Consider the following 27,596-nt stretch of genomic DNA (forward strand, 5'->3'; position numbering starts at 1 on the left):
AAAACATATAATGAACTTCTTACAAATCAGTAATAAAAAGACAAACCAATTTAAAACAAGATAGGTAAAAGATTTGAAAATATACTCCACAAATGAAGATTACAAATAGCAAAGCACATGGAAAGGTGTCATAAAATAGTAATTACAAGCACAATTATTTGCCACTAAATGCCTAACAGAAGCTAGAATTTTAAAAAGATGGATGATGAAGACATGGGATAACTTTGCTGGTGGAAGTATGACAATTTGGAAGTTTCCTGAAAAGTCAAATTTCTGCATATCTCATGGCCTAGCAATTCCAGGCTTATATTACTCATTCAAGAGAAGTGAAACTATTTTATTTATCTATTTCTGTGTTTAAGAAAAAACAAACTCATCTCCGAGCTGAGTGACTTGAAACAATAACTTTATTGTCTCAGGATTATCTGGATTGACTGAACTCCTTTGGGTGGTCCCTTTGCTCCGTGAGGCTAGGGTGGCGGTCATCTGAAGCTTGACTGGACTGGCACGTACAAGATGCTCACTCGCATGCCTCACATTGGTGCTGGCTTCTAGCTGAAAGCTCAGCTGAGGAAATCAGCAGGGCTGCCTGGCGTCTCTTTCATATGGTCTCTCTGCCCACAGCCTAGGACTCTCACAGCACAGCAGCTGGCTTCTAAGAAGGACGGTTCAAAAAAACATCACTTCTGCCAAATTATATTGATCAAAACCAGTTACAGAAACAATTCAGATTCCAACAGCTGCCATGTATCAGTGAGAAGAAAGGCAATAAATGTATTACTATCCTTATTCCACAAGCACAGAAATATTTTGTGATGTTTTTAGCTGCTTTATTCATAATAGCCGACTTGTTAACCAAAAACTGGAAAAGATCCAAATGTCCATCCACAAATGCACAGATAAACAAATTTTGGCATATTTGCACAATTGAATACTCCAATTCCTCAAGAAATATTCAACTGAATAAAAAGGAGTATGGTACTAATATTCACACCAACATGGATGAATCTCACAGAGGCTAAGTTTAGCAAAAGAAACCAAACACAAAAAGAGTGCATATTGGATAATTCCGTTTATGTGAAGTTCAAGTACAAACAAAACCACAAATTAGAATAGTGGTATTCTCTGGAAAAGAGAGATTGAATAAAAAAGATTTCGTGAGAGGGTGAAAAATGTTCTATATCTTGATTAATTATTTACATTTTTTCAAAATTCATTGACCTATACCCATAAGTTGTATGCATTTTGCTGTGCAAATTTTAAATCAATTAAAAACACAAAAAATTAAAAGTTTCCATGACTATTGTTCTTCTTAATGGTCTTATAAAGAAAAAAGGTATTGGTACTTTCATTTAAAGAAGTGATAAGGGGGGCCTGAGTGGCTCAGTCAGTTGAGCAGCCAATTCTTGGTTTCAGCTCAGGTGGTGGTCTCAGGGCCCTGGGATCGAGCCCCAAGCCTGGCTTCTCGTTTAGTGGGGAGTCTGCTTGAGGATTCTCTCTCTCCTTACCCCTCTGCCCCTCCCCCCAACACACACATTCTCTCTCTCAAATAAATAAATAAATCTTTAAAAGAAAATAAGGAAGTGATAAATTAAGATTACACATAAAGTGGCATAGAAATAGAATCCCAATAAGGCAATGATTAATGGCTGAAAAAAAAATCTTTTTTCTTCTTAGAAATTAACCTTTTAAATTTTAAAATAAGCTTTATTTTTTAGGTTCACAGCAAAACTGGGAAGAAGGTACAGATACTTCCTATGTATTCCCTGTTCTGACATGTGCACAGCCTCCTGTCATTGACACCCCCCCCCCCCACCAGAGTGGTACATTTGTTAGAATCACTGAACCTACACTGACTCATCATTATCATTCAGGGTCCAAGGTTTACATTAGTGTTTACTCTTGCTGTGGAACAGTCTATGGGTTTGGACCAATGTATAATGGCAGGTATCAACCATTACCAAATCACATGGAATAGTCTCACCGCTCTGCATACTCTATGTTCTCCTCCTCCCTCGCCTCTAAACCCGGGCAACCACAGATCTTTTTACTGTCTCCATAGTTTTGCCTTTTTAGAATGTCATACACTGAGAATTGTATGGCTTTTCAGATTGTCTTCTTCCACTCAGTAATATGCATTTAAGCTTCCCCCCATGTCTTTTCTCATCACTGAATAATATTCCATTGTCCGGATGGACCACAGTGTATATATCTGTTAACCTAACGAAGAGCATCTTACTTGCCTCCAAGTTTGGGCAATTATGAATAAAACTGCTTTAAACACCCATCTACAGATGTATGCGCAGACATAATTTTCAACTTCTTTGGGTAAGTACCAAGGAACATGACTGCTGGGCTATATGTTTAGTTTTGTAAGAAACTGCTATTTTGCATTCCCAACAGCAATGTATGAGAGTTCCTGTTGCTTCACATCCTCACCAGGAATCAGTGTTATCGATAGTCTAGATTTTGGTCATTCTAATAGGTGTGTAGTGATATTTCATTGTTTTTTTTAATTTGCATTTCCCTGATGACATATGATATAGACCATCTTTTATTGTTTTATTGTTGAGTTTTAAGCATTCTTTGTATATTTTGCACAGCAGTCCTTTATTAGATATGTCTTTTACAAATATTTAATCCTGGCCTGTGGCTTGACTTTTCATTCTCTTGGTAGTGTCTTTTGCAGAACAGAACATTTTAATGTTAATAAAGTTCAGCTTACCAATTTTTTCCTTCACCAATTGTACTGCCTAAATTTACATTATGATTTTACTTTCAAACATTTATAAAAAGATAATTGGATATACTTCATATGAAACTTTTGTAACTTTCATTTATTACAAAAAACTAATTTGCCCGTAATCACATTGTGATAGAAACAAGCTTTGGTCCTCTTTCTTTCTTTCTTTCTTTCTTTCTTTCTTTCTTTCTTTCTTTCTTTCTTTCCTTTCTTTCTTTCTTTCTTTCTTTCTTTCTTTCTTTCTTTCAGATTTTATTTATTTATTTATTCATGAGAGACATAGAGAGAGAGACAGAGAGAGGCAGAGACAGGCAGAGGGAGAAGCAGGCTCCATGAAGGGAGTCCAAGGTGGGAGGGTCTCCAGGATCATGCCCTGGGCTGAAGGCAGCGCTAAACTGCTGAACCACCAGGGCTGCCCTTTGGTCTTTTTCTAGTGCACTAGTGACTACTATTTTTCTCTTTTCTATGACATAATCCCTAGTCATAGCATTCACCAGTCTGGTTCTCAAATTTAAATTAGGGAAAAATAAAAGCTATTTCCAAGGGACATTCTGTTCCAAAGAAAATGACTTCCAGTCTGATTTACTGATGCTGAATTTTTGGGAAACCAAAATGATTCAAAGCAAACCACCAAAGTGGTTTTGTCAATTTATTCTCCAGGGGAAGCCATGCTTTAAAATCCCAACTGGTAAGTAAGAAATTCATAGCCCAGTTTTAGCCAGAATTTCTAGGATTCTGTGATTTTTGCTTTGGTATTACAACACATCTTATGTCAGTGGGATCAATTTCCTAATTCTCAATTCTTAAATTTTTTTTTAGTTATGTGTCCATTCTGATCCATTAACTGTGGCCAAGGAGATGAATGGTTTTTAATTGTTTTGCAAAATTTTAATTAATTAAATGCTTTTAAATTGAAGTATAATTGACACACAATGTTACATTAGTTTCCAGCATACAACATATTGATTCGACAACTGTGTAGAGTAGGCTATGCTCACCCCAAGTGTAGCTATCATACAATGCTATTACAGTATCATTGACTATATGCATTTAGACCTTTTATTCCCATCACTTATTCATTTCATAACTGGAAGCCTATGCCTCCCAATTCTTCCACCCATTTTGCCCATCGCCCACCCCCTCCTTTTATGGCAATGTTTCAATGCATGAAAGTAGTTCCTAAAAAAATAGTTGTTCGCTAAGAATTTATAATCAGATTTACGAAAAAATTTGTGACAAGAAATCAGCTATAAGATATGTTCTATTCTTATTTTTCTCTTGATTTTATAAACAACAGAAATGTATTGCTCACAGTTCTGGATGCCAGGAGGTTCAAGTTCAAGATGTTAGCAGGTTCAGTGTCTGGTGAAAGCTTGTTTCCTGGTTGATAGATGGCACCTTTTTGCTGTGTCTTCACTTGGTAGGAAGGAGTGTGGGAGCTCTGTGGGGACTCCTATAAAGGTACTAATCCCATTCATGAGGGATCTGCACTCATGACTTAATTACTTCCTAAAGGCCTGGCTTCCTAATACAGTCATACTGGGTGTTAGTATTTCAACATATGAATTTGGGAAGAGGAGCACAAACATTTGGACCATAGCATTGTTATTGTTGTTATCGGGGGTGGTGGTGGTGGTGGTGGTGGTGGTGGAATGTGTGTGTGTGCTTGACTTTTAAGTTCATGAACATCATCTTAGATACATGTCATATGATGAGTCCTTGCTATTTGTTCAAGTGATGACAAGGGAGGCCAACAGAAGGTTTTGATTATCTACCAAGTGTATAAACCATAGACATATAAATACATCACAATTATTCCTATTAAAGCAGCAACTGATGAGGTTCTAATATATATCAAATGAGAATGACAGATATTGTGAGCTCATGAAGAAGTGGATATTCTCCAAAATTAAAAAAGAAAAGGTATGAAGGTAATGGTTGTCAAAAAAAAAAAAAAAAACAGTACAGTAAATGACCATTATTAAGCACAGCACTTAAAGTCTAATTTTCATAAAGGGCTTCTGTAGTATCAGATAAACGACTTCTCGAAAAAACTTACTTAAAATCGCTAACTTTTAAAAAGATTTTGGTGGTTGTTGTTGTTTTGCTGAGCCCAGACCAAATTTCTGAAGAAAGTAATAAATGCTTTCCATTTCTGAGAAGACGGGGCTTTTGGAAACATTTAAAATTTTAAACCTCTACTTTGTATCTCTTTCGTCAACAAAATATTTCACAGCCTTTGCACAGATGAACAAAAAATAACGAGCTACCCCATCGACTCAGGAGGTGGCAAGAAAAAGTCCATCCCTGGGTACTTGGAGCCTCAGTCAGTTTGAACTCAGTTAAGGTACATTGATTTACTCCTTTCTCAAGTAGATGTAATCTGAAATGGGCAGCAAGAAAAATTAGAGAAGGACAGGGGAAAACATTTCTGATATTTCACAAAACAGTTAGGGCAACTTTGAAGCAAAGTTGTTCCATAAAAAATACCATTTCTTCATTGGACTGCCAATCCAATGTGGAAGGAGACAGCCTGCACTGATGTTGCAAAGCTAACCCAAAAGTAACTGGCTTTTTCCTTTTCTTTTGTGCACAAGAAAGTAACTCCATCTTGTACTTAAACTCTTACTGATAAATACATTCTTTTTTTTTTTTAAGATTTTATTTATTTATTCATGAGAGACACAGAGAGAGAGAGAGGCAGAGACACACAGGCAGAGGGAGAAGCAGGCTCCATGCAGGGAGCCCGACTTGGGACTCGATCCCGGATTTTTAAAGGCTTAGGTTATACACTCAGTCACGCAATTAAAGGCCTCTTTATTTGTTGGAAGACATCAATTTAGTATAATTGTCTCACACTGTTAACATTCAGCACAGTGTAACTTAACCAGAATGTTTCCTTATCATTTATCCTCAACAGTTTCTAAGTCTCAGAAAATTTTTAATTTGGTTGCTACCATAGTTGTATAATTTTTTTCTTTTAATACGAAATATCCTGCTGGCTTCTGAACATTCTTTTGAATAGTTCAAATTCCAAAGACTGAAAATATAATTTGAACTGTCCCTATGAATAACCAAGAAATAATTTTCAACACAGGGGAAAGCTAATCCAAAACTGAGGAGCTCAGGGGCACCCCGGGGGCTTAGTCAGTTAAGTGGCTGCCTTCGGCTCAGGTCATGATCTCAAGATAGAACCCCAAGGTGGGCTCCCTGCTCAGCGGGGAGTCTGCATCTCCCTTTCTCTCTGCCCCTCCACCTGCTTGTGCTCTTTCTCACTCTCTGTCTCAAATAAATAAGTAAAATCTTTAGAAAAAAAAAAAAAAACCTGAGGAGTTCAAATGAGTAATGGCAGCAAACCACCCTATTTTCTTCTCCTTGACTTTAAGGTCCAGTTGTAACTCAAAGAACACTGCAAAATCAAAAGTCATCATTATCTCATTAAATGGTCATAGACTTTTACTGAACCCAGAACATATGGAGGTTACATGAGAAATAGAAGATCACTACAGATTTTATTTTTTAAGTTTTTATTTAAATTCCAGTTAGTTAACATACAATATAATATTAGTTTCAGGTATACAATATAGGGAGTCAACATTTTCACCACCCCTGATTTTAAAGAGCTTATAGTTGACTTGAGAGAGACAAAGGCAATATTAAGGAATAATTAAACTGTGTCTCACGAGAGAGTTATTACAAGTACATCAGATGTTCAAAGACTGAAGATGAAAAGAATACATAATAATTGGCTTTTCCAAAATAAACCTTCTCTGAGAAGACAGGGCTTCTTACTGGTCTTGAAGAAAGAGGGAATCTGGAAAGCAGGTGGCAGTTTCAGGCTGGTTAATCTGGAAATCTCTCGGAAGTTTGACCTCACTGTTGCCTCAGAGGCCAGAAATACACAGACTAAGGATTTCAACAGCTTAAAATATGTTTGTTGGGCAATACAAGTGGTTAACAGATCTGGAGAGCTATGGGGTATTTGCTAGTGACTGTGAGGAATACGGTTTGTAATCTGAAAAACATTAACATTTCTCTGGTGAAAAGAAAAAATAAACAAATGGGACTACCTTAAACTAAAAAGCTTCTGCACAGCAAAAGAAGTCATCATCAACCTATTGAATGGGAGATGATTTTTGCGAATCATATATCCAATAAGGGATTAATATCCAAAATATATAAAGAACTCATTCAATTCAAAAACAAACAAAAAAACTACTCAATGGAAAAATGGGAAGAGTATCTGAATAGACATTTTTCCAAAAGATGCATGAAAAGATGTTCAACATCACTCATCATCAGGGAAATGCAAATCAAAACCATAATGAGATATCACCTCACATCTACTAAAATAGCTATTATCAAAAAGACAAGGAGGGCACCTGGGGGGTTCAGTGGTTGAGTGTCTGCCTTCCAGCTCAGAGTATGATCCTGGGGTCCTGAGATCGAGTGCATCAGGTTCCCCACAGGGAGCCTGCTTCTCCCTCTGGTTATGTCTCTGCCTCTCTCCCTGTATCTCTCATAAATGAATAAAAAAAACTTAAAAAAAAAAAAGAAGACAAGGAATAACTAGTGTTGGAGAGGATGTGGAGAAAAAAGGAACCCTCTTGCACTATTAGTGGAAATGTAAAATGGGGAAGCCATTATGAAAAAAAGTATAGCAATTCCTTAAAAAATTAAGAACAGAACTACCATATGATTAAGCTATTTCATTTCTTGGTATTCATGAGGAATACAAAAATGCTGATTCAAAGAGACATATGCACCTTATGTTCATTATTTACAATAGGCAAAAAATGGAGACAGTCTAAATATCTATCAGTGAGTGAATGGATAAAGATGTGGTATGTGCATATATATATATATGCAATAATAATGGAATATTACTCAGCTCTAAAAAAGAATGAAGTCTTACTGTTTGTGGCAACATAGAAGAACCTTGAATCTTAAAAGTACTATACTAAGTAAAATAAGTCAGCCAGAGAAAGACAAACACCATATGATTTCATTTTTATGTAGAATCTAAAACAATAAACAAACAAACAAATAAAATGAAACAAAAACAAACTCATAGATACAGAAAACAGACTGGTGGTTACCAGAGGGGAAGGGAGAAGGTGGTGAGCAAAATGGATGAAGGGCATCAATTATATGATGACGGATGATATCTAGATATCTTGTGGTGATACCTGATAGTGTATAGATAACAAATTATAATGAATTATAATGTTGTACACCTGGAACTTATATAATATTATATATTGATTTGACCCAGTTAAAAAAATTCTTGTGAAAAATTCTCTAGTGTTTCACTTCCAGTCATTGCTTTTCTACTGGTTAAGTAGAAAAGGTTACTTTCTCTGGCTTTACTTTATTTATTTATTTATTTATTTATTTATTTATTTATTATCTTAGTCCAGACCAAGTGGATGGTTCAACTTCTGAGAAGCCCAGGGCTTTTGGAAACATTTCAGACTTTAATTCTCAACTTCTTTTTTTTCATCTGTATCATCTCCTTGTGTTCTTCTTCAACACAAGAAGCTGCTCCTAAAATGAGGTTAGGAAAATTTTTCTTATCTGCCTCAACGGATTGATATGAAGCTCAAAAGATAATGAGTATGAAAGTGTTTCGGAAGCCACAAGCCATTAAGAATGTTTTAATTCCTATTATATTACTCTGTGGTATTATGACTAAAATTCTATTGCTTCTGAGAAACAAGTCAGTCTCTCAGGCTATCAGGATGTCAATGCCATTGTGTGATAGTGGATTTGTAGATTGTTTTATTATACTTTGGGACAAAAATAACACAGTGCCTTTCCCTACTACCTAGACAGAGTTCAGGTAAGACAAATGGCCTCCCTTTAAATGGGCAATAAAGAAACAACTACTTTCAAAGAGCTCTGCCTCCTATGGTTCTCGGTGGTGTCATTCTCAACTGCAGGGAGTCTTTGGACCATTCACATTGCTTTCTGTCTTTCCAAGAGGCCCACACCAGTGATGCCTAGACAGGAACTAGGTACAGGCAATGAGCCAGAATGATTTCAAAGGGAACCCAGGTTAAGTTATACATTGTTTCCTGGTTGGGGTAACCCAACAGCCTGCATCTACCGGGGACTTTCTATTACCTGCTTGCCAGCTGAAGAAATTTTTTTGCCTTATATTCTGTAAATAATCCATGGGTAGTTGATTCAGAATGCAAACCAGTGAGACATGCACAACTATAAGCGTGTCAGGAGGAACTGGAAATCACATCTCATGACACTTCTCTGATCTTACCATTTAGTGCCAAAGTAACTCATATATTCATTTATATTTAAATAGGTTATTTGGAACTAATCTAAACACACACACACACACCTCTAAATAACCTAAGTCATTAAGGTTTTTCACACAGTCTTATTATATTGTGGTTTATTTGCTGTGATTAAGTTGAATTTAATTGCCCAAGATTTTTAGTCACATTTTTGAAGTTTTGTTTTATTTACATCAGTGAGGATTACCTTTGTCTTTAGATGCATTCTAATGTCTAAAAAGTCAATATAATAAATCTGCAGGCAGGCTGTTTCCCCAGATTACCACTCCCTAGGAGGATGAAGAATTCTATTAGCTGAGTCAGGTATGATGCTGATGGTAGAAGGAAGCTGTGCAGAATAGAGAACTTTCCTTTTAGCTTCCCTCAAAGTGAGGCCAAACCTCCCAGCCCTCCTCAACTAGAGAATTTCTGAAGTTCCATTCCAGACTAAAAGTTCTAAAGGGTAATGAGACCTCCTCCTTAATCACCAATGGGTTGATGTTCTGCCAAGCAAGATATGTGGAGGAGTCCATAAAACTCCCCACGGTCCTCAGGGACAAGGAAAGGAGTTTCTTTTCACGACTGGCTTCCAGTCGCTGTCATGTTTATCCACTGCCTTTGCTGGCCTACTATGATATTGAGAACAATCCAGAAGAGGATCTACTCAGATGTCAGTGAAAGCAAGCCCGTGTGTCATTCCAGTATCATACTCATGCCTTCCAGAGAGTTAGATGTGTGAAAACCTGCCATTAAAATGTCAGTGTTAAAAAAAAATAAAAATTAAAATTAAAAAAATAAATAAATAAAAATAAAAATAAAATAAATAAAATAAAATAAAATAAATAAAATAAAATAATAAAAACGTCAGTGTTCAGGCAGCCCAGGTGGCTCAGCGGTTTAGCACAGCCTTCAGCCCAGGGTGGGATCCTAGAGACCTGGGATCCAGTCCCACATTGGGCTCCCTGCATGGAGCCTGCTTCTCCCTCTGCCTATGTCTGTCTGTCTCTCTCTCTGTTTCTCTCATGAATAAATCTTAAATAAAATCCTAAAATAAAATAAATTGTCAGTATTCTATTTCCACAATTAAGAGAGAGAGGAGGAAGAGAGTGGGGGAGCAGGAAGCTACCTCACCTGGCATCTTCAGGGGTCAGCTCTGGCCTCATTTGGATTAAAGTAGGCCTGTGGATTGACACAACCACTGATGGTGAAGGTAAATCACTCCAGAAACTTGTGTTTAATCACCTTTCCCTCCCATGAAGTTGAGCGAGGCTGGAGTGGGTGCTGTCTTGCTGCCAAATTGATTCAAATCCCTGGACAAAACTTCCAGAAGAGCTCCTCAAATTCATTAGCTCCCACAGCTTGTCCAAATTGGGTCAATTACACACCTGGCTAGAGTCTGGGGCCCTGGCTGGACCGGGCTCAGCCCCGACTCTGCTTCAATCTGTACTTACCACCCCCGTCACATCCCCCTCCCAAAAGAGCGACCTCTTCCAATTCCCCAGTGTATGGAACTGTGGAAGGCGAGGCATCCGCTTCCAGGGCAACTTGCTGAGTGATTTTTGAAGATTTTGGAAGACTACCTGGACATGGAGAAAATATCTTGGCCTTTAGAGCTAGCTGAAGGCCAAAGAATCCTAAGTTAACTCGAGAAACCTGCAATGACCTACCTGCGAGAAGAAGAGGAAAGACTTTCTGTCTAGAGCAGTTTTTTCCCTTTTATGTATTATTTATGATAGTCACAGAGAGAGAGAGAGAGGCAGAGACACAGGCAGAGGGAGAAGCAGGCTCCATGCACCGGGAGCCCGACGTGGGATTCGATCCCGGGTCTCCAGGATCGCGCCCTGGGCCCAAGGCAGGCGCCAAAGCGCTGCGCCACCCAGGACCCCTGTCTAGGGCAGTTGTGACCACAGCTCACATTTCCTGAACGGTGATGATGATGATGGTGATTGATTAGCAAGGTCGGTTAGACACTTTTCTGAAGTCAAACCTGTCCGTTTGATTCCAGGCTTCCCCCTTAGATGGAAACGAGGGGCTTGTCCCAAGGGCTCCGTCCCCAGGAGAAGTGGCCTTCGCTGACCCGGCTGGCCTCGGGGATGAAACCCCCGCGGGACCGCGCCCCACGCCGCGCGGAGCAGGCGGCCGCGAAGCCCAGCGCGCAGCTGGCACCGGCAGCTCCTCCCAGCCGCCCTCCCCCCACCCCCGGCTCCGCGGCTCAGCCCCTCCACCCCGCCCCCCGCATCCCGGGAACGTCCCAAGCATCCCCAAGCCGGGGTTTCGTGCAGATAAAAGGGGCGCGGAGGGCTCGAGGGAGCCGCAGTGCGCTGGAGCTCCGGCACCCCCTCCCCGCCTCTAGAGCCGCCCCGAGCAGCGCCCGTGGCCGCGATGAGCCTCCCGCCCGCCCGCGCCCCCCGCGCCCCCCGCGTCCCCCGCCTGCCGGGCTGGCTCTGCGCGCTGCTCCTGCTGCTGCTGCTGACGCCGCCGGGGCCCCTGGGCAGCGGTGAGAGCGCGCGGGGAGGGCGCGGGGAGGGCGCGGGGCGCTGGGGGCGCGGGGAGGGCGCGGGGCGCTGGGGAGGGCGCGGGGCGCTGGGGAGGGCGCGGGGCCCCCGGGGCCCGGACCTGCCCTCCACGGCGTCTGTCTGTCCGCAGCGGGTCCCGTGGCTTCCATCGTGAGGGAGCTGCGCTGCGTGTGCCTGAGCACCACCCCGGGCATCCATCCCAGGATGATCGCTAAAGTGCAGGTGGTCGCCGCCGGCCCCCAGTGCCCGCGGGTGGAAGTCATGTAAGTCCTCGCGCGCTCGGCGACCCCCGCGACCTCCGGCGGAGAGAAGCGCCTCAGCCGGTCTTGGCCCTCGCGCCCCAAGGCTCATCCTTTGCTGTTGTTGTCGCCCTTTTCCGCAGAGCCACCCTGAAGAACAAGAGGGAGGTGTGCCTGGACCCAGAAACGCCTGCGCTGAAGAAGGCCATCCAGAAGATTCTGGACAGGTACACTGTGGCTTTGATCTTGGAGCTTGTAAATCTCTTTGGAGAGCGCAGACCTCACAAGATTTGTAATTTCTTTCCCCCCTCTGCGTGGGATTTGCCTGCCACATTCCAGATCTCGCTTAGAATAAAAGACCTTCCAAGAGAGAGGGGGGGAGTTGTCCTGGAAGGTCGCATGTAATTGCCCGAGGGATTCCAGAGGGCTCGTCACGGAGAAGTATCTCGGTGGTTGATAAGGTCCTTGACACCACCCTCGGCTCCTTCCAGCGATCTTAAGCTCAGTGTTTTGAAAACAGGTTGGAGCAGACAGGAGGGTGGAAATCGGTTGAACTGCTGGGATTCTTTTCTCAACAGTGCGAGAAAAACGGATTAAGAGGAAGGACCACGCATTGGGAGAACTGCCCAGCGCCTTGGAAGTGCTCTCTGTGGGCCTGGGAGGCCGGGAAGACTGGAAGTGAGGCGGAGGTTCCGCGGACCAGCTACGCTTCTCCCCAAATTCCCCACTTTGGGGGAGGGGATGACCCATGTTTGTCCTTCCAGCTTAATACTCAGCTCGTGAAATATTTAACATGGTATTTATTTGCCGTTATTTTATCTGCCTTGCTATTGGAATCTTTGGCGATTGACTAAATTGTGAGTCAAGAATCAGTGGTTTCTAAGCTTTCAAGGTAACGACTTTATTTTTAGAATGCATTCCTTAGGATAGTGCTGAGAAGGCTGTGGATTTAATATGTGAATGATATTCCATTAGATGCAGTAGATGGAGATAAACTGTTATCTTCACTCCTCAGGAAATAGGAAATACTTTGGTATCGTTTCTTGGGGAATACGTTAGGAGGATGCGCTTGGCTCTGGGATGCTAAGTTATATTGCCTTAAAAAGCTGGTGTATCGTGCAGTTCTGTGTATAAATTATAGTTCCTTATTTAGAACTTTTAAACGTTTAAGTTCTATAAGGACTAATATAGTATTTTCCTACAATTTTAGACATCTGATGTCTTCTTAGTATGGCATAATGTCATGACTTACTCATTAAACGTTGATTTTATGGTGTGTATTAACCATTTTACTAGGAATACTATAATTCTAGTCACTAAGTATATGTTTTGGATAGAGGAAAAGCTAGGAAATAGGCAAATTCCCTATTTCTAGTTTTTATGGAAATGCATTATTTGCATTTTTTAGGAATAAAAGCAAATTTAACAATGATTTGTACTCAGCAAGTTTTGAAAATACATGTGAGCTATTTAAATGTAGATTCACATTTAATTTACAAAAAATATACATAGGTTAAGGATTTGATGATTTTGTTATAAGGATATTATCTATTATAATATATGCTATATTATCTATTATCACACTCACGGGGATGCCTGAGTGGCTCAGCAGTTAAGCGTCTGCCTTCGGCCCAGGGCGTGATCCTGGAGTCCTGGGATCGAGTCCCACATCGGGCTCCCTGCGTGGAGCCTGCTTCTCCCTCTGCCTGTGTCTCTGCCTGTCTCTCTGTGTCTCTCATGAATAAAATCTTAAAAAAAAAAATAAAAAAGACCTCAAGCTTACTATGTGAAAATAACTTTTTGTTGTGTGTCTCATTGGTTTATAGCACTTCCCTGGAAAAAAAAAAGATTTATAAAATTTATTTTGGTTGTTTCTTCCTTCTTATACTATTACAAAGTTTCTATTGTCTTTAATTCCACATTATCTTAAAAATAACTATGCTACCTTCTGACCAGCAGAGAGGACCCTCATTTCCCAGGGCCATTGCATTAGTTCCACCTTTCTCCAAGCTTAGGCCCCTTCCAGTTACTCCTTCAGAGCCCCAACAGCCTTCAGGTTGTTTAGAAAACACAAATTTGGGATCCCTGGGTGGCTCAGCGGTCGTGATCCTGGAGTCCTGGGATCTAGTCCTGCATCGGGCTCCCTGCAAGGAGCCTGCTTCTCCCTCTGCCCATGTCTCTGCCTCTGTGTCTCTCATGAATAAATAAAATTGTTTTTAAAAAAAAGAAAGAAACCACAAATTTAAGGTAAGAGTTCCTTACCTTAAATTCTTAATGGGCTCCCTGTTTTCTAGACATATCACAGTTGCAAAGGATGGCAGATTGGATTCTGTCTCATGAGGCCACCCTTGCTGATTACTACTTCAATGTCCCATTTCCCCTGCATCCGTGCAAGTCAGGAACTCAGTCCCCTAACTGTGCGTGTTCTTTGCTGGGTCCACACCTTTGGTTGTGCTAGCACCTCTACCTGGAAGGGCCTTTTCACTTTCCGCCCATAGGAGGAAACTTGCTCATCCTTTAGAACTGACAGAACGTAAAGACTGCTAACTCTGGGAAACGAACTAGGGGTGGTAGAAGGGGAGGAGGGCGGGGGGTGGGAGTGAATGGGTGACGGGCACTAGGTGTTATTCTGTATGTTAGTAAATTGAACACCAATAAAAAATAAATTAAAACAAAACAAAAAAAAAAGAACTCAGCTCAAGCAATGTTTCCTTCAGGAAATTTTCCATTGACACTCCAGGAGGAACTCCTGGTTTCCATTTTGCTGGCCTCCCAGCGTCTTCTAGGTATTTGAATTTCTTTGAATAGCAAATATTAGTATTGTGGGGGGTTTTGGTTTGTAGGCTTCATTATTCTACAAGTTCTCCCAGACCTCAGCCATATGTCATTTATCTCTGCCTCAGTACCTGAACACAGGGTGGCCTAATGAGTTCATAAAGTATCGTGAACCTCAGGTTACCAGGCTGTGTCCTAACATCAGTAACCTGCTCGACCGTGGTGGTGAAGAAGTTATAATTCCTTTATTCTCTTTCCTTCTTTTCATCTACAAGTAATCCAAAGACAGCTTTGGTAGGTTCAGTCCCCTCAACCAACGACAACCGCCTCTCACTTTTACCTGGCTAACTCCAGCCTTACTTCCAGATCAGTTTATCTGTCACCTAGGGCCTCACTGGTCGTTGCCCTTACCAGATGAAGGCCTCTTTTATATCCTCTCATATCATTTTGTTCCTTTCCTTTTATTTTTTTCTTTTTCTTTTTCTTTTTCTTTTTTTTTTTTTTGTTCCTTTCCTTTTAATATTTTGTCACTGACATGACTGTAGAATCCACGGAGACATTATATACATGTGGTCATTTACTTAGTGTCTATCCAACTTCACTGTAAGCTGTATGAGGTCAGGTATATGCTGGTCACATTCATCTCTCTTTTTAGGACACTGCTTAGCACATAGTAGGTGCTTAAGCAGAAGAATGTTCCAAGCTAAATGAGACCCACTGTCTCTCAGGATCAAAACAATTTTGATAAACCTGGGTGGTTCAGTGGTTGAGCGACTGACTTTGGCTTAGGGCATGTTCCCGGGATCTTGGGATCAAGTCCCTCATTGGGCTTCCCACAGGGAGCCTGCTTCTCCCTCTGCCTCAATCTGTGTCTCTTATGAATAAACAAATTTTAAAAATCTTTAAAAACAAACAAACAAAAACTCCAGCAATTTCATGTAAATAGCTCATTCTTAGGAAAAGCAAGAAAATGGAAGGAAGGAAACTAATCCAATCGCTATGCATATATATACATACCTCAACTGGATTAATATATATGCTTATACTGACACATACGTATTTATTAGTACATACTAATGTATTATCAGCAAATCTATATCTAAATTATGTTACTCTACATCTTTTCATCTCTCCTTATATGTAAAATGCCAATTAGATTCTTATGTGTTATTAACACATTAATTAATATAGTATATTAATTATAGCAATATTTCTATATGACAGAAAAAATGAAAAAAGACAGGAAGATAAAAAGATATGGAAAAATTCGGAGGTGATTTGCTGACAAAAGTTTTTAGCAGTAGAGAAAAGCACAAACTACCTCCAAATTTTTTAAAAGATCATTAAACTTCTGTGGTATCTTTTTACTTTCTCTAACGTTTTTCCTTTGAACCTATGAATCATACACTAGTATTAGGAAACCTAACAAAACAAGCCAAATTACCATAGATGTGCAGACTATAAATTTCAGTGTTTTAAACAATCTCTGATTTTTCGTATCAGCCCCAAAATACTCATTGAGTAAGTGCCTGACATTAATAAATGAAAGCATATTACATGTCCTTTGAAAAGGTGAAATGGATGTTCTGTGAAGAAATAAACATTGCTGATTACTTTTTTCTTTGTCATCATTCAAGACCTTTGTTTTTCCAGAAGCAAGATTTGTAGGTTTAGTTTGTTTACAGACCACAGAAGGAGTCCTCATTTGCAATTGTTTGCCATACTCATGTTATAATTAATTGTTATAAAAAAAAATAGATTATATCACTGAGGGATGCCTTCAGCTCAGCTCATGATCCTGGGGTTCTGGGATGGAGCCTCATTGGGCTTGGGGTATCTGCTTCTCCCTCACCCTCTGCCCCTCTCCCCCCAGGTTGTGCTCTCTCTCTCTCTCTCTCTGTCTCTCAAATAAATAAATAAAAACTTTTTTTAAACAAAGATTCTATCACTGGAATATATAACCTATCCAAGGACCTCAGTGACAGCTACTACTCACTAGCCCTACTATTACCATTGATCCTGCCACTAGCAAATTCAAGGATTAACATATTTGGGGAAAGTTAACCCAGTGAAGGTCTTCTAGGGATATACCTTATGTTTTCCTCATGTAAACTCCTAAACACTACATTCCTTCTGTTATCCACCTGAAACTGTCAGTTACGAAATCACTAGAACTTAAACAAAAGGTCAGCGAAAAGATCTGTTACTGCCCCAAACCAGACCATTTTCCATGTTTAATTAAGGCCTTTCATTTTACCACATTTTCCTGTTTGCGTCTGGGTGTGACACATTCACATAATCCTTCAATTCCTGAAGGTATGACAAGATCTATGATCAAATCTGACTCGTGGCTTTGTTATTCTATCATACTTTTAATTCTTGTATAAGGAAAAGAATCGGTGTGGGTAACTCTCATGTTGTATGCGACTTCCAAAGTCCTTCCTGGGTGTTACAAATTGGGAAATTGACCACACAGAACGAGCACCTGGGGATTTGGACTTGCCTCCCCGGCTCCCCGGCTGAATCACCTGAATCACCGGAGACAAGCAGAGTGCGCACGGTTCTGACTTGGGCTGACAGTCTCGGTTTGCTTTTACTCAGCAGAATTAGTATTATATTCCCGAAAAGGATTGTTCATAATGACATAGAAAGACCTAGAGTTTACGTGTAAAATTTTGTTTCCACAAAGTCTAGAGCTCCATTTCTTTTCTAAGATTTTATTTATTTGACACAGAGAAAGAGAGCACAAGCAGGAAGAGCGGCAGAGAGAGGCAGAGGGAGAAGCTGACTCCCCCAAGAGCAGAGAGCCCAACTTGGGGCAGGACCCCAAGACCTAAGATCAGGACCTGAGTGGAAGGCAGACCCTTAACCTACCCAGCCACCCAGGCGCCCCTTGAGTCTCGTCTCTTAGATATTGAAAAATTTCAAGAACCCCTTCCTCCTCTCAAAAATCCACATTCTCCATAGATGTGATTCTGCTGCCCCATCAGTGTGGGATGCTTGTTTTCTGACCCACCTCTAGGTTGAACAAAGAAAAAAACTGGCTAACCCGTTTCCAGCCAGGGAGGCCAGTGATCATTCTTGACCCTTTATGGTACAGTACAAAGTCAGAGTGATTGTGTTTCAAATCTCATTTTGAGCACTTCCAGCTATTTGACCTTGGCGATTTATTTAACATCTCCATTTTTCCGTTTTCTCATCTGTAAAATCTGTACAAAAATATCCAACTGACAGGCACCAAGGGCTAATCCTAGAACAAAGTAGACACTTGACAAATAGTTCCTCTCTCCTATTTCAAACTCAGAAAACTAGGGCCCTGTAGTTCAAATGCCATCATTTTTTCCCCAACAGTATCTATACTCTTTCTGTTGATGCATGAATGATTAATGTTTCGTGCACCTAAGAATTTGTTTCCACCAGTTTTTGTTTTTTTTTTAGGAAGGTTCTGGAAACAATGTATACATACTCTTTCTCTGTTTTCTGTCACTCATGTGTTAGCATTACCAACATGTATGGTGTGTTTTCTTTCTTATAAATATTCATCCATCAATACCCATTTGTTGATAATCTTGTTAGGTACTAGACCGAGTCCAGGAGACTCATTATATGGAAATGACAAAAATGAGAAGCCTTCGGCCTTGAGGCCTTTTGGCAGCCAATATACTGAGTTCTCTCTGACAAAGCTTTACTTGGACGCTGAATGAAAAGGGACTAGCTGGGATCCCTGGTGGCTCAGCAGTTTAGCGCCTGCCTTTGGCCCGGGGCGTGATCCTGGAGTCCCGGGATGGGGTCCTGTGTCGGCCGGAAGCCTGCTTCTCCCTCTGCCAGTGTCTCTGCCTCTCTCTCTCTCTCTCTCTGTCTATCATGAATAAATAAATAAAATCCTAAAAAAAATAAGAAAAGAAAGAAAGAAAGAAAGAAAGAAAGAAAGAAGAAAGAAAGAAGAAAGAAAGAAAGAAAGAAAGAAAGAAAGAAAGAAAGAAAGAAAGAAAAAGAAAGAAAGAAAGAAAAGGGACTAACTATTTTTCAAGAGGAAGGAAGAGTCTCTTAGGTGGGATTCCCTGGAATCCAACTCTGAGAGGACATTTGTGTGCAGGAAGTTTACTGAGGAGAGCTCTAAAAATTACCATCTGTCAGGAAGTAAAGAAACGGTGGGGGGGGGTCGCAGGAAGGGCTGCTGTTAGGGCAGAAGATTCAGGGGACGCACTGAGAAGCTCTGGGGCTGGGGTGGCCTTTCAGAGCTATTCTGAATTGAGGCAGGGGAGCAGGCCTCTGTCCCTACTGACCAGTGGTGGGATGCGGCTACCTCTGGGCAGATGTGCAGGCACAGCTTGGGGTGAGACAGTCCCCTCAGGCCCTGCGGCCCGTTCACAGCACTGGACCCCGCTCTGGTGCAGCACCTGAGAGAGGCTCCTGAAAGGGAACGACCTAGGAGGTGCATCCGGGCTTCAGGGCAGGGGAGGGGAGGGCAGGAGGGGAAGGAAAGGTCAGAGAAAGGGAGAGGCAGGGAGGAAAGGAGGGGTGATGGAGAGGGGGTGGAGTGCAGGGGGGGACAAGAAGGAGAGGATGGGAGGAGAAGGGATAGGAGGAGAGTCGAGGACTTGAGTCTTAAATTTTCTTTTTTCCTCTCTTTTCTTCTATCCTTTCCCTTCCCAGCTCTACTGTCTCCTCCCTCCCTCCTCCTCTGTTTGCCTCCTTTCTACCTTCCTTCCAGCTCTTCACGCACTTCGGAGAAGAAAAATAATGCAACTTGACCGAGAAGAAGCAGGAGGATGAAGGTGCCCTGGCAGGAAGCTGGGCCCGCAGCCAGCCCAGGGCCCTCCCCGGCAGGGGTGGAGTCTCAGCCTCTCCAGGGGTCCTCACTACACCTGCTTAAGTGAGGTAGAAGAACCACTCATTAACGTACAGAATGATCAGAAATAGTAAAGTGTTGCTCTAAGCCACTAACTTTGGGATTGGCTTGTTACGTAAGAATATCATTGTACAGTTGATGTTCAGTGGGTGATAGTCATCAAACATAAAGATAAAGTGAAAATTCTCAGGCCTGCAAAACTTCGCAGGGAGTGAGCACCCGGGAAAGCCAGGCCACTCCGTTCTTCCCCATCCTCCTTCCTTCCCTCTGCCACCCTGCCCTCATTTCACCTCTGGGCAGTATCAGCCTCAAATGACTTGAGTGCCAGAGTAATCAAGGTCTGGATCATTCTTGTCAACTCAGAATGATACAGAAAACTTACTTAGTTTCAGCACATAGAGGAAATCTTTCACTGGCCAGTATTTTAATTTACTGTTTAAGGCACTTGAACAACAAGACCTAAAATTGCGTTCTCCCTAATCTTCTGTACCAATTGCTTTTATGATCAATTTTCAAACGATAGCTCATTTCTTTCATACTTGGGAGATGCCAGTTCAGAATCTTTTGTGTAGGACAGAGTTAATGTATGTCTTAACTTTCATGGATTATGCTCGTCCAATGTCTTTAGATCTTTTCTTTTAAAATAGCTAACAGATAAGTTGTTTTGAGCTGTAGAGAACTTGCTAGTTTCCTGAATGACTCTATGACTCTGCTATTTATACAATGACTTAAAGGAGAAAAGAGATAAAGAAACTCACCACAAAATGAAATGAAGAAATAAAACAGCATGACAATGTCAGGTTGATAAAAAGGCTGTCAAGTTTATTTTAAAACCTAAGAATCTTGACGCTAATTTCCTAGCATTTGCTTAAACATACTATTTTGTATAAGCTGGCTTCTTTTGGTTGAATAACTGATTTCAAAATATCTTTTATAGTACAAGCAATAGCAGATTAGCATTGCTGTTCCCAGCGCTTTGCACGAATATTTGAGGTGTCACTTTTAAAAAAGAAATAGTTAAGTGACCAAGTCACACAACAAAGAGAACTTTTAAACACCTGGCACATAGTAGATACTTAATATTTATCGAATCAATGAAAACTAGCAAAATGTTACTTACCTCAAATGCCGACTAATAGGCTTGTGAAATTTTAATGACTCAAGAAATTTGTTAATGCTTCCTCATGAACCTTGCTGACAATGTGTCTTTTGTGACAAATTTGTTGATTAAGACAATGACTTAATGATACTCTGCTACGCGCCTACCTCTTTCCTGGTACTAAATGAACCAGGAAAGAAAGTTGGATCCTGTATCTCTGGGGGGAAATGTGTCGAGTGAAGCCAATAAATGCAGCAAACAATATGTTGGGGGATTTGGTGGATGGAAAAAGAAAGATACTATGATACTTTAAAAAAAAAAATCAAAAAAAATAAAAATAAAAATAAAAAAAAATAAAAAAAAATCTTTGTATCTTGCTCTGGAAGTGGTTTCAGCTTACATGTGAATAAAAATATCTCTGACCTGAGAATTAATAACATTTCAATCACAATCATGAGGAAAGAGGATCAAGTCAGAGCTCAGGGAGAACTAGAAACCAGTCCACTCTCCTTACTCTGCTTCCTGCTCAGATCCACTGCGCAATTCTCTCCACATCTGAGCTTTTTTCTTGAGCTTGTTTCTTAGACTATGAATTTCTGAGTTGGGAGAGCTGGAAAATCATTTTAAGATGTTCTACTGCTCAACTGGAAGTTACAAGAAGAAAACAAATGGGGTGAGAAAATGAAGAAATACAACTTACAAAACAGGGCTTAGGAACTTAAGGAGGTATCGTCAGTCAGTCACTGTTCCACAACGGGGAAATTGGCTTAAAAGTCAAAAAAAAAAAAAAAAAAAAAAGATTGGAAAAAATAATCGACTGTATTCATTCTTTTGATTAAAAAAAAGTAGTTTTGTACATTTGAATATTTTGAGAGTTTCTTTCAGAATTTTAAGGGTATAAAAGAGTAGGCAAAAAAAAGGGAAGTTTAAATAATAATGTATAAGATTTGTACATAGTTGAATAAGAAGACAGTTTGAAGCCCAAACTCTATCCTTTATTCCCAGCTTTTAAATCATCTTTTTTTATCCTTTAGGTACTTGGGACCACGTGGAGTTCATTTTGAGGATTGTATCTGATTTAAAAAGAAAGAAGGGTGTCCGGGTGGCCGAGTGGGTGAAGCGTCTGTCTTCCTTTGGAGCAAGTGCTGATCCTGGAGCCCCAAATTGAGCCCCTTGAGTGTGGGGGGGGGGGTCCTGCTCAGTGGGGGGTCTGTTTCTCCTTCTCCCTCTGCCCCTCCCCCTGCTCCTTCTCTCTTTCTCAGTCTCTCCCTCACACACTCTCTCAAATAAATGAATGGAATCTTTAAAAGAAAAAAAAAGGAAAGAGAAACTTTCCTTCATCTGACACACAGCCATTAATTTACTCACGAACACTGTTGAGGACCTACTATGTATTGCATCATCCCACACACCTAAGGACAAAGCATTCCAAGAAAACTACGGCACGCCTCTGCTTGCTTGCTTCTTTTTTTTTTTTTTTTAAGATTTTATTTATTTATTATTTACTCATGAGAGACACAGAGAGAGAGAGAGGGAGGCAGAGACACAGGCAGAGGGAGAAGCAGGCCCCATGCAGGGAGCCCGGCGTGGGACTGGATCCCGGGACCCCAGGGTCACGCCCTGGGCTGCAGGCAGCGCTAAGCCACTGAGCCACCAGGCTGCCCACGCCTCTGCTTTCAAAAGTGTACAGTCCACTCGAGGAAGCAGGTCGCATAGGATAAATAGAGATCCAGGCAATGATATACACAAGCCAGCCTTGTGATGTCTAAGTCTGCCTCCTGCATCTCTGCCGGGCTTTGTCTGTGTCATGTAGAGTTTGAGATCGACGCCCATAATCAGGGTCTGAGAATTGAGGAATAGAGATTTTATTGCAATTTTTAATACAGCAAAACTGGAAACACCCTTGAGGTCACCAATAAGAAATTGGACAAAGGATTGTCCCTGCCATAGAATGTCGTGCAGCCATTAAAAAGGATGCGGCAAAACTACATTGGGGTAGCATGAAAGAATGCCGAGGACACATTTTTGAAGGAGAAAAGCAGGCTATAAAATGATCCCATTTCTATCAAAAATTCTGTGTCTACCTCCACCTTATACATGCGTTTCTCTATGAATGATGTGTGTGTCTCTATGTAGATGCATGCATACATGTGTATATAAATGCAGATAGAATAGAAAACTAAAGCCAAATGGTTGCCAAAGGTTTCCACTGGAAAGTGAGGATGTAGAATAATGGTGAAGAGAAACTTACACTTTTTTATTCCGCATACATCTGCAGTGTATGAATCTTTTATGATAAATTATATTACATATTTCCCTGTAATGTTAAAAATAAAAGAAAAAACAAATACGCCGAGTCTTGCTTTTTAAGGTAGGCTCAGATGACAGAAATAAGCAGTTTATTTTATAACAGAAGGAAGGATGAGTTTGTTTCTCTTCTAGTTTCTGGATGAAATGATAAAAATAATAATAATAATAATACATTTGGGAAACAGAAAGCAGCCCATAAACTAATATGTGCAAGGCAAAGTGAGCCTTTTATGGCTATTAGCTCATATTTTAGCCACATACTACAAACAAATCCTAACATTTATCAACAACCAAGTTAGAACATCTGCCTTCCTTGGCAACCAGAGAGAGCCCCATATTTATGCTTTCAGATAGTCATAAAGTGTCTCATAAGCCTACCAATTGCCTGTAGGAGAGGCAGGGCATCATCTACACAGTTATACCCAGAAAATATGTGTAATACTTCAGTCTAGTTCTTACCTTCCTAAGCGGGAGGTAATATTTGTGTAGAGGAGATAGGGACTGAGAAAAGGAGAGGGAGGCTACAAAGGGAAGCAAAAATGAAATTTAGCAGGAACCCTGACCCGCCTGGTGTTTATCTGAGTTGGGCACAACTTGGCCACCATGTATCTCCATACACCCTCACTTCTCCTTCCCTATCTTTTTTCTCCTTACTAGCATTGAGGGAGCTTGTATAAAAGGCATCAGGAGAGCATGAAAAAGCACATTGCTGCGGACTCCTGGGCAGCAGTTCGCCCTCACTCTGAGGTCTCCTGCCTCTAGGAACAGCTGTAGCTTGGTCTTCCCCACCATGAACCTCAGACCTAAGGCCACCTCCTCCTGTACCAACGCCAGCACTCTCCAGGTCCTACGGGGGCTGCTGCTGCTGTCCCTGCTCCTGACTACACTCATCCCCACTGCTGGAGAAAGTAAGAGAAAGGCAAGAAAACTGAGGGTGGGGTGTCTGCTGCTCTGCAGCTGTGGTTGCTTCTGCTGCAGCAGTGTATGGGGGGAAAGCCTGCCCTGGTTCTCCTGGGGCTGGAGACGGTCTTTATACTGATGACTCTAAGTGGCGAGGTTGTGCTTCGTGGGCACTTAACAGGTGCCAGGCGCTCTGCTCAGGTACTTGACCGAAGGTTTGAAGATCATGTACACAGTGGCTCTAGGAGAGCCAGCTAACGAATAAGGGGACTAAGGAAACAAGTCAAGAGATAAGGTCTTCCCCATAATCGTGACCACTAATAGAGCCACATTTTCTACTCCAGCTAAGAGTGTGGACTGTGAGCGGTTCTTGGAACTTCGCTGCATGTGTACAAAGACTGTCTCTGGCATTCATCCAAGTAACATCCAAAATTTGGAGGTGCTCCGAGCAGGACCCCATTGTGCCAACGTCGAAGTGATGTAAGTCCTTGCTTCCATATCATTGTCTCATTGAGAGTTAGGGAAACCTATATTACCCCAGCCCCATGGATCCCTTCGGAGAGTCATGGCAGGACACTCACACAGAATTCCTTTTTTTTTTTTTTTCTTAAAATTTTATTTATTTTTTCATGAGAGACACACAGAGAGAGAGAGAGGCAGAGACACAGGCAGAGGGAGAGAGAAGCAGGCTCCATGCAGGGAGCCTGATGTGGGACTCGATCCTGGTACTCCAGGATCATGCCCTGGGCAGAAGGCAGGCGCCAAACTGCTGAATGAATATTCTCAGGCGTTGCTCACACAGAATTCCATTCCCTCTTTCAGAGCCATGCTGAAGAATGGGAAGAGAATCTGCCTGGACCCAGAAGCTCCCAAAATCAAGAGAATAGTCCAGAAAATTTTGGAAAGTGCTGAGAGAACGGCATGACCTGTTCTCGTTCTGTCAAACTCTTTTATCCCCCACGAATGGTAGGAGTTTAAAGGCTTGACTCTCTGGAGTTCTTATTTATCCAAAACACCTATTTGCATTGTATGAAACTTTGGATATGTTTTCTATTCTGCCTCAAAAAGTCGCATGGTATTCTGGGAAGGCTGGTTAATAGATGCAAAGAGAAGGCGACAATAAGCAAACTTACATTCGAAATATAGTGTATGGTTTATTCTCTAACTCTTGGTTAAATGTGGCCCCTTGCTTTGCGTTCCTTTATTTAAAATTGTCTTTTCAAATACTTGCATGTGTGTTAACTTAGCTGGTTGTACTTTACTAGTTAGACTAGCTATGCCCATGATGATTAACAGATTCCATAATGGTCAATGATATTAGGAATTGCACAGAGCCCAGAATAGAGCATTTGTTCAATAAGTGTTTGTTAATTAATTTAGGCACGTAATAGAGGTTTTCATTGTCTTAATCTTAGGATGTCTTCTTTCAAAGCATTTTCTGAAAGAGCTTTTAAGTGTTTATTTTAACCTTCAAACCCCAAAATAATAAAGTTGGATAATGTGAGTCTTATAAGCAGAGGTAATTTATTTTAAAAAGAATATATTTAATCCTAGTGGAATAAAAAATATATGATGAAAAACATTAATATTCTCTATTTTTAAAAACTTCAGTATTTTCAATAATAATACTAATAACAATACAGGTTCAGTATGGTGTTAAATGTTTTAACCAATCATGTTTCTATATATCTGTATTCACTTAATATCTGCCTGGTTACAATTTTAGTATTAGAATCAACCTTGTGAATGAGTGAAATAAAAAATGTAAACCTTATCGGACTTCTAATTACTATTTTATAATCAACAGAACTTTCATTCTTTTTAAAATTGTTTTCATTTGAATATAGTTGACACCCAATGTTGCATTCATTTCAGCGGAGTGATTACACTTCCCAGTACCTTATGCCGTGTGCACAAGTACCATCTGTGATGTTATGACACTGTTACAACATTATTACGACATCATTGACTATATTCCCTATGCTGTGTCTTTTGTTCCAATGGTCTACTCACTCCATAACTGGAAGCCTCTACTTCCTGTCCCCCTTCATCTGCTTTGCCCATTCTCTTCCCCTTCCCTCCGGTATTTCTAAATCCCTTAAATTTACACCCACACTATTCTCACACAAGTGTTAACAGGAAATCAAAATCTGTTATTGCTTTGTTGTCATATATTAATTTTAACAGAATTGTTGGAGGAAAAATGCCTTAATTACCTTTTTTTTTACACCTCAGCATTCCACAGTATAGCAAGCAAAATGACTAGTTGATGATTTGTGTCATTTTAAATGTATTATAATAACAGCTGAACTTTATTGATAAGTTTCAATATACCAGGCATATTGAGTGTTCTGTAAGAACGAATTAAATAATTCTCACAAGATAGCTGTGATCTGGTTAAGAGGACATCCTCTGCAGAGAGAATAATTGGATCAATAACTCTACCACTTGCTAGCTGTGTGACTTTGGGAAAGTTGCACAACCTTTCTGTGCCTTAGTTTCTTCATTTCTAAAAGGGGATAATAGCATTATTTATCTCACACAGTTGATGTGAAAATTAAGAGTTAATAAATTCAAAGGGCTAGAAGTAATGCATATCACATTAGAGCCCATATATAAATGGGTAACTATTTGTTTTTATTACTATTAGCATCCCAGATGTTATAGGGAAGAAAACTAAAGTTCAAAAAGATTAGGAAATTTCTTTCAAGGTCAGATAACTAAGTAGGTGACAGAGTGGGGGTTTGAAACTCTGCTTTTAACCACCACACCACTCTCCTTGATTCTTCTTTCTCTAGTAGAGATTACATTATATATCACGCAATGTCACTGGCAAACAAAATAGGACCTGATCATAATAAGTAGCATACTGAGATGATTATAGTAGAAGAAATAAGGTCATCAACCCCAACCTCTGGGTGGATTTTGGGGAACATTCATGTATTAAGCATTTAGTTTACAAATTTCATATACTAAGATCTCTTTTTATTATCTTCTCATCATAGGCTCAGTAACTTAAAATGTTTTGTCTACAAAATAAATGTATTTGTTAATAGCTAACAATTGTGTGTGTGTATATATATATATGACATATACATGTAACAAAGCAGTAAATGGGGATTGCAGTCATTTTCATTAGCTTTTCTCCAATAAATCAAAATAGTTCAGACATCTCATTCATTTCTATAGTGGTTTCCTACTGAAATCCAACAGCGCCAGCTCCTGAGACATGACAGTTTTTTCACTGCTATACCTCCTAAGATGGAGATGTCTTTTATTTTAGTGTACACATGTTAAACTGTTTCATTTAATGCAGAGAAAGAATAATTTAATTGCCGCTTACTACTTCCTGCAAATACTGAAATCCATGGGTAAGTTTGCACAAATCCAGTATCCCTCCCATTCACATCCCAAACCATCCCTTCTGTCCGCTCCCTCTGCCAAGAAGCCTATTTGGGATCTCAAGTTTTGATGCAATAAACTTGTCAAATTTATAGCATATTCTGTATTAGCCATTGCTTTGGATGCTGGATATTCAAAAAATGTAAGTCACAGAGAATTGTCCTTGAAGAGATCACTGTCTAGTAGGAGAGGCAGTTAGGTTGAAAAATCATCACAACCATGCGAGACACATACTAAAATAGAGACATGCTCCAGCTGCATGAAGAAACAGACACATAAACAAGTCAAAGCCTCAGCAGCATCATTGACAAAATTTACTATCTTCATGAACATAGTACTTTATATCAAGTCCCTACCCAGGTGCTAGAATAGTGATAAATGTTATGATCTAAACACTTTCAAACACCCACACACATGCATATACATGTGTGTATAATGTACATATGTGCAGGGCACCTGGGTGGCAC

General features: G+C 40.5%; 1 protein-coding gene across 3 annotated transcripts; it reads left to right on the forward strand.

Annotated features, from left to right (window-relative positions):
- The first annotated feature begins 11,263 nt into the window (after positions 1 to 11,263).
- Positions 11,264 to 25,501, forward strand: LOC144283786 (alveolar macrophage chemotactic factor-like). 3 transcript variants are annotated; one of them, XM_077848345.1, is made up of 4 exons: positions 11,281 to 11,533; positions 11,683 to 11,815; positions 11,935 to 12,018; positions 12,370 to 13,587. In XM_077848345.1, the coding sequence occupies exons 1-4, from the start codon at positions 11,419 to 11,421 to the stop codon at positions 12,386 to 12,388; spliced, it is 351 nt and encodes a 116-aa protein (XP_077704471.1). In that variant the 5' UTR covers positions 11,281 to 11,418; the 3' UTR covers positions 12,389 to 13,587. The 3 variants fall into 3 exon arrangements, with proteins under 3 accessions (XP_077704472.1, XP_077704471.1, XP_077704470.1); XM_077848346.1 differs by lacking the exons at positions 11,935 to 12,018; positions 12,370 to 13,587 and adding an exon at positions 24,550 to 25,501 and having other exon boundaries at positions 11,264 to 11,533; XM_077848344.1 differs by lacking the exons at positions 11,281 to 11,533; positions 11,683 to 11,815; positions 11,935 to 12,018; positions 12,370 to 13,587 and adding exons at positions 23,516 to 23,735; positions 24,072 to 24,207; positions 24,550 to 25,501.
- Positions 25,502 to 27,596: the final 2,095 nt, after the last annotated feature.

The sequence above is a fragment of the Canis aureus genome, chromosome 14, assembly GCF_053574225.1.
Source record: "Canis aureus isolate CA01 chromosome 14, VMU_Caureus_v.1.0, whole genome shotgun sequence".
NCBI lineage: Eukaryota > Metazoa > Chordata > Mammalia > Carnivora > Canidae > Canis > Canis aureus.

Coding starts and splice junctions, on each gene's coding strand:
- LOC144283786 (XM_077848344.1), top strand. CDS start 23,618: ATGAACCTCAGACCTAAGGCCACCTCCTCCTGTACCAACGCCAGCACT. Junction 23,736..24,071: donor CATCCCCACTGCTGGAGAAA/GTAAGAGAAAGG, acceptor TTTCTACTCCAG/CTAAGAGTGTGGACTGTGAG. Junction 24,208..24,549: donor TGTGCCAACGTCGAAGTGAT/GTAAGTCCTTGC, acceptor TCCCTCTTTCAG/AGCCATGCTGAAGAATGGGA.